Source organism: Neopelma chrysocephalum, unplaced genomic scaffold (assembly GCF_003984885.1).
Source record: "Neopelma chrysocephalum unplaced genomic scaffold, ASM398488v2 Primary Assembly neopelma1_24, whole genome shotgun sequence".
NCBI lineage: Eukaryota > Metazoa > Chordata > Aves > Passeriformes > Pipridae > Neopelma > Neopelma chrysocephalum.
In genome coordinates, this window is record NW_020897693.1 from 40,883,037 (window position 1) to 40,896,104 (window position 13,068).

Below are 13,068 nucleotides of genomic sequence, written 5' to 3' on the forward strand. Positions count from 1 at the left end.
AAACATAAAAATCTAATGGTCTGATTCTACAGTGACCCGGAAGTCATTTAATTTGCATAATCAACTCTCCTAAAGTCTTCAGTAAAGAGGTCACAATTAAATGAAAAGATTTCTGATGCACTTTCCATGGTAACATTATAAAAATGAATGCAACTCTGCCACACAGAGATGCAAATCAATACTGAGGCTTACAAAGAGCTATTGCAGACAGATGTCCATCCAGCACTATGAATCACACTTTTGTGGGGTTTTTTTATTTTTCCAAGGAAAAAAAGTACATCATCAATCTATTTTATTTGAGCTTTATTATAAACAATTTTGTAGTTTCCAGAATGGGATCGCTACATATTAGATAACAAAAACATCATCAAATGAATCAGTTTTAGCTTTTACTAAATTAAATCAGAACCAGCAAAACAAGTATTTTTTAAAGGATTTAGTCTATTGCAAGAAAAACAGCTTTACAAACATGGAATCAAAGATACACATTTGATCATATATACAATAAGCAGCTGATGACACTCCGGACAGAAACATACAAGGAACTTTTTGCACATAAATAGACTTTTAGAAGTATATTTCTTTCACATGTATACAAAATTATTTTGCTTTCTATACTGAGAAAAGTTCTTGGAGACATAAACAAGGATTTCTAAGAGACAAAATCCCACATACCACTTAGGATGTGGGCTGTCATGCACACAAGGATGTAATAACACAATTTACACAGCATTCCTATACAGTACTTGAGCTTCTTATATACATACTTACAAGACACTTTTGTACACGAGATGCCACCTTTGCAATTGAAATGGCACCTCCCCTGAAAGGCTGCATTAGTTCCAGTGTTCGTATAAAAGGTATAACAAGTTTCAAAAGGCAGCACCACTCTGCTTGCAGAGTCAAGGATCCACTGAGCTGCAGCTATAGTGAAGGCAGTGGGGTCATTAGGCTGACCTCTGTGTTTATACAGTCTCAGAGGGGAAGGTTGAGATGTGACCCTTGAAGTCTACACAATACCTCTACAATATGTTGCTGTGGCAAAAAGAATTGATTTTACCAGATCCATGGCTAAAGCCACGGACTTTTGCTCTTCAACTTTATCTTTACACTACTTAAGCCAAGCACTTAGTTCTGGTTTTGGGGGAGAAGTTTGGCTTTTATATGACCTTTCCAGAATGGTTAAATTATTTATCAGTGGTGGGGTTGGGTTTAGCACACATACAACCTGTGAAATTTTTCTTTAATGCAGGCAAAAAGGGTGCACAGTGCAGCAATGACAGAGGACCCTGGTAAGCTTCTCTGGACTGGGGAATGCTCAGCACCTATGAGAATCAGGTGCCAAGTCTGCTATGAGATTAGGCCAGACTTCCACTTTGTTTTAGGCACAACAGTGTCAGAAAAAGGGCTGGGGTTTTGCTCCTTGCTTCTCTTAATCATACTTTGTCTAACTAGGAAAGAGCACCCAGAGAACCCTCAGAGCAGCATGCAGGTGATGCCTTTTAAGACCTGACAGTGTCTAGATAAATGTTACCTGGACAGCCATAGCAAACACACATACTATAGCTGCATCTGTGGGTTACACACAGCCATACTCATACCAAACCGTCTGCTGATCCCCCTGGGGGTCAGGAGACCCGGGAGTGCTGGTGGAGCTGCTTCCTCTCACAGGCTCCTCTACAGCTTCAGCGCTGCTTTCTTGCAGCTTACCCTGGCACTTAGTAAGTAGGGCATCACCCTGGCCATGCCCTAAGGTAGCATTTCCCTCAGTGCTGCTGGAAACAGCTCTGCCAGGGGCCCCTGTGGTCACCTCCTCAGTACGAGGGGCTGGCTTGGGTTTGACTTTTGAAAGAGTGTGCGATGCAGATGAGTAGTGCTGCCCAGGGTTCACATGCTCTGGTTGCTGGGCATTCAGACTGCTGGTGGATGCAGTGGGAGAGGCAGAGAACTGAGGGAAGGAGAGTGGCCTCTCATCTTTCGGTGGGGCCAGGGAAAGGCGCCTCGCGTCCAGCTGCCGACAGCGGGAATCGACACCTTGCAAGGAACCTGCCACCTTTGCAGACTGTGGCCTCTCTCTTAAGATTGCCTGGGAGCTCGTTGGCACAGAAGCCCTGGTGCTCTGACTGACAACATCCTTGCCCCCATGCAGCTCTGCTGACTTCTGAGCACTCTCCTGCCTGTAGGTCTCTGGGCCAGTGGCTCTGAGGAGGTCTGCAGAGGCTAAGCTGAATGCTCTGCTCAGGGACGTGCTCCTCTTGCTCGTGGTTCCAGGCTGCTGAGGCTGTGCCATCTGCCGCATCCCGCTGCCAGGCTGGTGCTGTGGTGTGTGAGGAAGCTTAAGGGACCCCCCCTGGGAGTTTGCCAGAGTGGGTTCCACTTGTCTAAGATTTGGCTTCAAGTAATTTCCAGGTTTAGCTGTTCTTCCTTCTTCATTGACAATGGTCATCTTCACGGGTGGAGCAACAAGACTAGTGGGCATCTTAGCAGCCTCCTTTCTGGATGGCTGAACCAGCAAGTTCCCAGTAGCTGAAGGCTCATTTGCTTTCCGAAAATAATCGCTGAGCAAGTCATCTCTGTTACTGGAGGTGTCCTGGTGTGAGAAAACATGTACGTCACATTAATGACAACACTTTTTGTTTAAAGAATCACACAGGATTTTGTGTTCACATCATCTTCCTTCCCACTTAATTCAAACCAAATACAACCATAGATTTTATATTTAAAGTGGGGAACAGAAGAGATAAATGTTTAAAATGGGTATAAATCCAAATCAAGGAATAACATGCTCATCATAATGAGATCATGACAGCCTTGTTTGCCAGGTTAATTGTCATAATTTTTGAAAGTTTTGTTTCACTTGCAAGCTGGACAGCAGCTCTTTTGCTTCCTTTTACATCAGTCACTGTCACTGTAACATCAATATCATATTAATGACATCAGCACTGGTATCAGCAGATATCAATGATGTCTGTCATCTCCCAGAATACAGTTCATCTGGATAACTCTCTACCATAACTTCAGGAACATAACAGGAGACCATATCTTGGGGAGATGTGCTAGCATTACAAGAAAGTTTCATTCCTTCTCCATTGATTCCCCTCACCGCTCCTAGTCAATATACCATATATGCTAAAAGCTGTGTGTACAATATAATAAAATGTAAACAAAATCTTTACAAAAATGGAGATATGATTGTTTGCCTACAATGAACTTTTAAAATTTCAAGTCTGACAATTAATCTGGCATTAAAAAACCCCATACAATGAATATTTCATGGGGATGGTCCATGCAAGCCAAAAACGGTGCTGTTTGATCCGCTGCCTTTGGATTATTAGTACAAGGCATGCTCAGAATAGTTGAGGGCCATGCTCTTTTCACAAAAAACATGCTGAACAAGCTCATGAAATTTACTTTGTTTCTCTAGGAAGTATGTTAAAGTTTAATATATTCACTTTGCTAGTGTGCCAAACATGTCTTCCAGTCAAAAAAACTCGTTTTGCAGAAGCAAACACCAGCAGTGGTAATAGTGCAGCGTGAAGATTTCTATGCTCAACTAAGTGTTAAAGCGTGAGGGTTATTTTTAACTTCAATTTAAACAGCTGTTACACATATTAACATTGCAGAATGACTAGTCCTCCAAAAACACGCATGTGTATGAACAAGCACTGGAAATACTTTATGAGCAATTAATGCAAGTGATCTGGCAGCCTTTAACAACTAAGAGTTACAGAATGCTTCTATAGGTATTAATATGCTAGCAAAAGCTGTAGTAAGTTGGAGCTGTTGCCTTCATAACAAGAACAATGGATACCCTGGGGATATATAGTGAAGCAGATCTCCTATTCCCCCTGCCTGTCCTGTGCCTCACGCTGTCGGGACATGAATGACTGAGGAGCGATTCGAGTGACTGCGAATGTTCCTGAGGAATGGAAGGACATAGGGAGTAGCAAGAGGGATACAGTGCATCAGCTTCTAACAGAAATTGGTGCAATGAAATCATTTCACTCTCATTTAAACTGCGCCGATGCTGAAAAGGAACAAGGATGACAGAAAGAATGAAAATGGAGACATGGTCAGGTAGTTACAGACACACACAAAAATAATAATTTTACACATCTCTATAAGCTACGAATTGTACTTAGGATAATGAGGGAGTAGGAGGTATATTTAAACATTGCTCTGAAAATTCAAGGACCAAAATTTACTGGTGCCATAAAATAATACAGCTCTGCTGATTTCAACACTTTTACCAAGGCATTCATGAAACAGAAACATCTGTTCACTTACACTACCAATTAATCATTCTTAAGATATTAATATGTTCAATACTGCACTGCCTCACTACTGTACAGCACATCTGAGCAGTGAAAGATAAATGCCATCTAGAAAACATTTCATTTCTGATCACTTCAATAAGTGACATATTCCTGCAGTCCTTGAACCAACAGGGCAGTGCCAGTCAAAACATAAACGTGCAGCATGATGAAAGTATCAAGAACTTCCTTGGCAGTAAAAATATTCTCTTTCATATGCACTGATATTTTCAGATTAAGAGATGGTTTTAACAACTGCATATTTTGCACTTCAATTGAAAACTATTTTAGGTTTCGTTCCTAATTATAGATTTAGCAGCTGAAAATTACACAGAAAATTTACCAGTTCATAAATAAAACTACCTGGACCTGAGAACTGATGATGATTTAACACAAAACCCTGACCACATGTGTTTGCTGGTAAAAAGTCCCAGCAGTCTGATACATAGCACTTGCAGTGAATTATCTGCCTGACTTGTCATAGGTGATACATCAAAATAAGTGAGCAAAGTGCTATGTGAAAGTTAATCTTGCTTTAGTTATTGAAACTGTTCATTCATCTTGCAAGATTCAACAGTACTCACACATATGAACAAGGATCATCTTGTCTTTCCTTGTTTCCCTATGGCCTCATTCTCCTGAATCAGCTTTGAACAGTTTTTTGACATCCGGAATGAGCCATCTAGCTCTCTTTACTTACACTTGGTGGAGACAGCCTGTTGCTCTCTTCCAAGAACTCTTCCAAAGTTACCATCTCACTGCCAGGTGAGGCAGCCCGTTGCCTGCCTGGGTAAGACTGAGATGGGTTACTCTTCTGAGGTTTATCGTAAGAGATCAAACCATTCCGGTGAGAGGAGGACTCTTGCCTGCTGTTGGGGCTTAAGATGGCAGAAGCAGAGTGAAGGGGATAGGTGTCTCGGAGCAAGGCTGGTGCCTCTCTGCTTGGCACCATATCTTCACTGCTGAGGCTCTCAGTTCTACCATGCATATGGTCTAACGAACCTGAGGAGAAGCATAACTATCATTAATGACACGCTCTGCCCTCATTTCAGTAGATTTCTTACTGAGGTAGAAACTTTATCATTCAGGGTTATTTCAACACAGACTGGGTGGCATTTTTTACCTTACTTCTCCTACAGAGCTCAAGGCAATCAGAACTTGGAAAGATCAGGACTAGTAAACGTGTTACAGCACATACTTGGAGCCTCTATGTTAAACCAACACAATTACTTCTCCAAGGAATAACACAGATAGAATTGGCAGCCTCTTTACAACCCCTGTGTCACTAGAAGATCTCCCAGTCTTGGCTGTGTGATCTGAAAGCCAGCACCTGACAGTGGGAAAGCAGAAAGCAGATTTCTCCACAGTGTCCTTCAAGGATGCACAAATTCAGCAAAGTAAATCTCCAGAGCACACTGATTCCATACACAAGTGTTGTACAGAGTAAGAACCACAGAGACCCATTGTTGTAAAGAGTCTAAGAGTGGCCAGATACTTCCCACAATATTGATGCCAGTCAGACTGAAGCAAAACTAGACTTCCTGCCTTAAAAGCCACCCCTTGCCAGAATCAATCTTAGAAAAGTACTTCTTGCCAGCAGTTTTGATTCCCAAGACAACCATGTCCAGATTTCATAATCATTACAATTTCAAAACAACAGTCTTCAAAATTAATTGGAAAGAAAATGGCATTTTGCATACAGTTTCATGGGATTTCACTTCCTGTTTGTCACAACTCAGCTGTAAAAGCTTTACCTTTTAAATTGAGAGGTGAACTACTGCTGGAAGCGTTCCTACTGCTCTCTAAACTGCTTGGCCTGGACACTGAAAAACACAAATCAAACGTAGAACAAACAGATCTTAAGTTCCTCTGATTCCCTAAAAGACTTGGTTACAGTCTGCCTTCTAAAATAGGACCTGTGCAACTAAAAACATTAACAACATAATATCTAGAGGATGCCAAAATCTGGACAGAGTAGAAACTGTTTTCATTTTTAAAGTTGTTTAGCATCCATCTTGTTTATCTCAGTTATTTTTTGCACAAAGAAATATGTTTTGGGTTTTCTTTTTACAGCAACTATAAAGTAATGTAAATACTGAAAAAGCTCAACAATAAGTTGCTGTCTCTTTCTCAGTTTTCTTTGGAAGGAGCTGGCAGCCAGCCTGCAAATTAAGTCTTCCACAAATCTCTAAACAGGCAGTACTGCTGTTTCAAGTGTTCCAACTGTGCATCCACACCTCGAATTTTTTGTATTGCGGATTCACTCCCTTAAGAAAGGAATTGAACACTATCCAGAAAAATCAGCAACAAATCTGTAGGACATGCATTAAAAAGTCTGTTGCTGGGGCAAGGCAACTTGCCTCAATGTCAGCATTCGTTTTTAAAATTTATTTTGGCAAAACAGCCATTAAAAGCTTCTCAATAGAAAATCAGAAATACTCAGATTCACATTCCCAAAATGGTGCTGCATTACTACATCCCCTTCTATTATGTTAATTTAAAATATTCTAGGACAGTTCACGTGGATGCTATGAAACAGGTCTTAATGCAGACGTTTAGAGCACTCATATATGCTATAAGCTTACCATGCTGTCTGGTGCTTGCCAACTCCACCTCAGGGGACTGTTCACATAGATTATCTTCTGAATTATAGCCTGGAAAAGAAGATAAAAGGTAATATTGAACACAGAAAAGTTAATCCTTCAGGTCGGTCTCCAATGCGTTCTAGCAGCGCAGAAGACTGAGGTGGTCAACAGGTTTTACAGACCCAACATTGGAAGAGCAGCCACCTTCTATCCACTGGGCAGGGAACCACAGAAGCACTGATGTTCAAATGTGGTCTGTCAAGCTGGTGACATTACAAGACTGAGGAAGTCCTGTATCTGATCAATTAAACCATTAAGAAGATAAAGTAAAAATACTAGTGCTTTGTTTTTGTACTTGAATGCCACTAGTAGCCTTGCAGGAACTACGAAATGCCTGACTGGCACTAAAAGCTGGTGTATCAAATGCACCACACACCTTTTGGTCTGCTCTGGAGCCTGGAGATGGGGGTGGAAGTGTGCAGGTGAATAGCTGAGGTTGAGTAAGTTCTAGGACCCATTTCCACACAGCAGGGTTTTGTCGCAGAGTCTGCTGAGATTTCAACATTATCATTGCTGCCTCCGTGATGGGAATTCCTTTTTTGCTTTAGGTCCATTAGCACTGATAGGGAAAGAGGTAAATAAATAAGATTCAATGAAAAAAAAATAGCACTAGAGGATTTTTATTTATCTGCCTATACAAACATGACAAGCAGGCACAAAAAAACTGCACAACAGAGGCGCTAGTTTTGCAAGCTTTTCCATAAACAGTTCAGTAGTGGATAGGAAATTTCTGCCACCAGCTTGTCAATCATATGTGCTCTCTGTAAAGTGTGGGAGTGACAAGGGCTGCTTAGTGCTGGTGGGAGGGTTGATATTATACATGCAACAATTACCGTGAAAGGAGGAAGAAAAGGAGCAAAGACATGAATCCAGAAAAGATAAGTGAGGTGTGAAATTCCCATAACATTATTCCTTGTAGGTACATTTTATAAGCACTTCAGTAATAAAATAGAATAAGGAAGGATTGACAGTAGTCACGCTCTTACTCAAAGAAAAATAATGCTGATTTGGAAATTATCTAGCATGATCCACACACTGAACTAACTGCTTTCAGGTTTAGATGTTCGCTGTGGGTAAGAGCTCAGTCTTTACAAGGTTAAAACTCTGCTGCTCTTATGATGTTCTGGTGCAATGATTTTTAAGTGGAGTTCCGGGGATCTTAGCAGGAGAACAACAAAAAATGTCTGCTAGAATACTACTTAGATTCAGAAAGCTGAAAAATTCTTTTCTACTGATGAGGTAAATTAATTAATTTATTGCGATGTGAATGTAATACTTTAAGGCACACATAGAACAAAATTTGAAGAATTTACTACAGAAAACACACTTAATGAGATGCAAGATTCTAGCATTTTATACATTTCTATGGAATACTTGATTAAGTAATAGAAACTAAATGTTGAAAACACAGCAGAATGCAGCAGTCAAAATAAACAGCTTGTGGAGACAATGGACACACAGTTTAAAGCACAGAGCAGCTGTAAAGCTGTATTAGAGAAATGGATCAAGCTACTGTCATCTTAGATGGCTCCAGGAAGCTGACTTCAAGAACAATGTTTTCTCCCACTGTTTGTGTAGGCTCAATAGCACAGGGCCAGCACTTGCTCTCAGAACTGAAGTTTATGCTGTGCCTGGAGGGGCAATTACTGGCTAAAGCTTGGCATGCAAATCTGTATTTCCAATGGACTTTGTAGATGCACTTAACACCTTCCATAGATGCCAAAAATATTAATTGCCCGAGAAACAAACATTCTTTAAAAATCCCAAAATGGGCAGCAACAGGCTGTTCTGCCAGAGTCCCTGGTTGTGCCACGGAGGGACAATTCTCAGATTAAGAAGGGGGATGAGATCTTTAGGCCTCTCTGCTGTAGTATACTGTCCATGCTGCAGACAATTCTCTAACAGAGTGGGGACTAGACCTGCACTCATTTCAGAAGCCATTAGGTCATGACTGTGAGGCAACAAGAATTCTGGGCAATGGATCAAAGATGAAGGTTATTCCCTGTCTTAAGAGAACAAATTTACTTTCTTCTTCCAAAAAAATCTGTTGAAACTGAAGCAGCAGAAACTGAAACTTCATCTTAATTCAAGATGAATTTTCATAGTTGGAAGTGTAAAACCTTACTAAATATCATGTTTGAATGCAAACATCAAGACAGTTGGCTGAGAATAATTTTTCCAGTAGCTTCCACTATGTATTCAAAGCTAGATTATTTAAAAGCAGACAAAGATGTTAAAAATCCTGCCTTTTGTAATCATTTAGTGGCACAGAATACTGGAAAAGTCTCTAGGATTTGAGACTGTATTTGTATTTTAGTAGGACTACAACACTGTAGAAAGCATAGCAAAAGCAAATCAGTTCAACACTTCAACTGGACACAATGCAAATATGTGATTGCAAGAAAATATCGAAGCGAACAGCAACTTCACTTACTTACAACATGCACCACAGCCAATATACATACGCAAACTGTATGCCATGAGGTCCCCTAAAAGTGTGCTGCATTGAAGAAATGATCCACAGTGTGCAATAGTGATTCATCTTCTACAGGAAAACTTAAGTCCACGTTCACTAATCTTTGCTTGTATTCAGAGTATTGTAAAGACATGCTGAGTGTTTCTATCAATGTGCGTGTTCTTTTAAGATGTGTGGGATTTTTTTGTGGTTTTTTTTTTTTTTAAATATTTCTGAGAAATAAATGAAGATAAATGCTAAAGAGAAGGTGTTAGAAAACTCCCAATTCCGGGAAAGAAAGAGGTTCATTAGGAGAGGATGGGATGTCGGAAGAAGACCAGAACCGGAGCCGATTAGAGACAGACTGATGATTCGATGGAGACTTAGGAGACTTTTCTTTATCCTTGCTTTTGCTTCTCAAAAAGGCAATCTTTTTGCGCAGTGCAGCTAAATTGTTATCACCCAGGTATCCCAAAAAGAAGAAGAAAAAAGGTAAAATAAAAGCATTGTAAATAAAACTTAGCGTCTTAACACAGATCAAAAACTACACAACCAGTAAAAACAAACAGGCTAAACAATGACTAACACCTATATTGGAGGACTGATGAATGCATAGTTAATCATAGCTAATCTGACTCAGATTAACGCATAGATTAACACATACACATAAAATATAAGCAAGTCCTTTAAGAAATTACTGTTAGATCACCCAAAATGTTTTTACTTAATAATATAAAATCAAATAGGTGTGCATATTACTCAGTGATTCTCAGATGTCCTAGATGTCTTCTAGGCTTTAATACTGATGGCTCCTGAACTCCACATAAGTGTGTTTCACATAACATCAAAACAAATGAAGCCCGAGAGACTTTCTGTTATCTCTGGCACTCCACAAGGGCCTAGTTCTGTGGAAACCCAAGCCCAAATTCCCATGCTGAAATCCAGACACATATTAAACCCTCAACATCTAAAATCACATGAGTGATCTGAAACATGTGTTTTTATTTTAAGTGAATAAATGACCTTGAAGGATTAGAATGGGGAGAGAGAAATATAAACCCCAAACAAAACAAAAACTTCAGACAGACAGATACTTGCAGTAGTTTATAACAAGAATTCTACTTTTTTCAGCTGCTCCCCTTCTGTTTCCCACACTCCTTGGTGGGAAGACAGGAATTATTATTCAAGTATTAATTTCAAAATTGCCTCTTGAAAAGTATTCCTGGAGAACAATTATCTATATTTAGAAGCCGACAGCAATGTTCTCAATAGAATAAACAAAGCTTGGGATATATATTACCTTTAATAAGGATGACAGAGTATTTATTTTGAGGAGCTTTAGTTTAATTTTCCCATTATTAGGAATACCTGATTTACTGTATAAACTAACTAAACAGAAAAAGTAATCATTCCATCTTCCTTACATTTGTCTTAGTGTTCAAAAAACAAAAAATCATTTCATCATTTTACATTAAGAAATTCCTAGTTTGATTCGAAGTGAAAACATGGCAAAGTCCTCCAAAATAACCAGGTTACGCTAAGTTGGCATTTGCCACATTATTTGTTTTGCATGTGCACCACCTGCTGGCAGTGGCTGTCAGCCAGATCGTGCCCGTTGAAAAAGCAGCCTACTTTACGATACAGTTTTAAATTGAAACTGCTTTGCTGCAAAACCCCATTAAATGAGGTATTTCAACCAACTTATTCAGTAACATGCAATACATTTGGGCAAACCAAGAAACTTCATACTGAAGTTGAAGGAAGAAGTACAAGATAAAAGGAAGAAATCGAATTAAAACCAACCCCCTACCTTCTAGATTTTACTGCAATTTTTAGTTCAGGGGTTTTTGCTTACTAATACTTTTATTTCAGTAAAAAAATCCAACAAAACAAAACAAATAAAAAGCCAACCCCCCCCTAAAATATAATATGACTGAATATTAACATATCCTATATATTACATCTTTTAAAAATATGTTTCAGCTCCTGATTTTAGGCTGGGCATTCCTTACCTTTGTTTGAAGAACCCCCAGGGTTCTCTCTCTCTTCTATAGGGTTTGACCCTTGAGAGGTATTATCCTGAGACTCGTGTTGATGTTTCAATTTCTGGGAGGCAGATGGAGAGTTTACCATCTCTGGGGATTCAGAATGCCATGTGGGGCTTTCTGCTGCTGGTTTCAACCGCTCCCTTGTAGTCTCCTTCTTTGGCTTGATTAGTTTGACTAAGGCTCTGGCTCCAATCCAGTGGTTTTTCCTGATAAAGCAGGTTTTGTGAATGGAATTCAGAAAACTCTACAAGAAATACTCCCCAAAGAAGCTTACAGCTGGGGTAAAAACATCAAGCCATCCTACATTCTTATTTGTTTACTGTCATGAAAAGGCTAAAAAAATGCAGCACAAATTTCACAGAGCTTGGAGATCCATTTCTCCCCTGAAGTCAAAATTACTTTACAGAAATATTTCTTTGGCATGAGGAATGTGAGAAAGACAACTGTTCCCTCTGCTAGAATTCTAAATTACACATATGGACCCACATGAGACATTTTAACAGTGCAAAAAGCTCTACTACAGAACAGACTGAGGAGGAAAGAAATTGAAACTGCTTTAAAGTTGAATCCCTCTCTTTCCTAAGGCTATCACTCAGAACTATGTATAGTGGAATTAGCTTGGCTCTTTTTTGTTGTTTTTAATATAATTTTTTAAGTCTTTTCTCACCAACAGATTGCTTATCCCCTTTGAAAGAGCAGCTTTGGAAGCTCCTAGTGCTGCTTAGTCACCATATTAGGAGCAAAGTGGCTTTTTCACAATTAATATTGTTTCAGATTGCTGTATTAATACAGAGGGCCCCACACGAGGTCCTGTGCTCTACATTAACATAACCTGCTGCTTCAGGGAATAGCTTGCTGAGTTATAGTGAAGATTGCCCTTATTTAGATAAAGTTTCTGTTATCCCCAGTTAAAGAAAGCCCTTTCTTATTCTTACAAATCTGTACAACAGCAGAACTGAACCCATGTGGGACTTACTTTTTTGGAGCAGGATCATAGAACTTGTACTGATCCATTATCTTCTCTTCAAGTTTTTCCTTGTGTCTCCTTAAGGCATTCAATTTATCACTGTGAGGGGGAAAAGCATATTCTGAATCAACTGTATGAAATTAAGCATAATCAAAAAACTGAAGACCAAGAGACACCAAGAGAGGAAAGAGACTGAAATATCTTCCTATCCCAAACCTTCAGAATCCTCCTGAGCTCATTCACAGTCTGTTTAGAAAGTGCAAAAACCTACCAAATCTGCTGATGGATGATTTTTGTGCAATAAGCACGAAAGGTGAAAGAACAACAGTAGATGGTGGTGCTAGGTTACTCACTAATACCTCAGTCAGAGTTTGTTTGGGGGATGTTAAGATTAACTGTATTTTTTACTCATTATTTTATTAACCTACACAGTGGAAGTTGGCAAATCCTATTTTCATTCAGGTAGTAGGCCAAATGTACCTCCATCACAGAACTGTCAGACACCAGGATAAATATGTTAGAATACAACATCTGAACCATATTCAGCCAATTGCAGCAAATAATTTCTAAAATTTCAGCCATATAAGCCAGTACTGATATAAAACTCAACTCAGGAACTCCCACATCATCCTGATGTGCT

At 39.5% G+C, this 13,068-nt stretch overlaps 1 protein-coding gene across 4 annotated transcripts in view; it reads right to left on the bottom strand.

Annotated features, from left to right (window-relative positions):
• Nucleotides 1-286: 286 nt before the first annotated feature.
• Nucleotides 287-13,068, bottom strand: part of CCDC88C (coiled-coil domain containing 88C) — a 100,406-nt gene continuing 87,624 nt past the window's right edge. The window contains exons 24-31 of one of the 4 annotated variants that reach the window (XM_027673505.1): nt 12,438-12,527; nt 11,426-11,667; nt 7,335-7,517; nt 6,899-6,967; nt 6,068-6,136; nt 5,014-5,315; nt 3,812-3,919; nt 287-2,590 (exon numbers count right to left, since the gene is read on the bottom strand). In XM_027673505.1, coding sequence (XP_027529306.1) covers nt 1,580-2,590; nt 3,812-3,919; nt 5,014-5,315; nt 6,068-6,136; nt 6,899-6,967; nt 7,335-7,517; nt 11,426-11,667; nt 12,438-12,527 — 2,074 coding nt within the window. In that variant the 3' untranslated portion in view covers nt 287-1,579. Of the gene's footprint in view, nt 2,591-3,811; nt 4,028-5,013; nt 5,316-6,067; nt 6,137-6,898; nt 6,968-7,334; nt 7,518-9,596; nt 9,861-11,425; nt 11,668-12,437; nt 12,528-13,068 lie in introns of those variants that run through there. The other 3 variants (XM_027673495.1, XM_027673513.1, XM_027673521.1) reach the window with 3 other exon arrangements.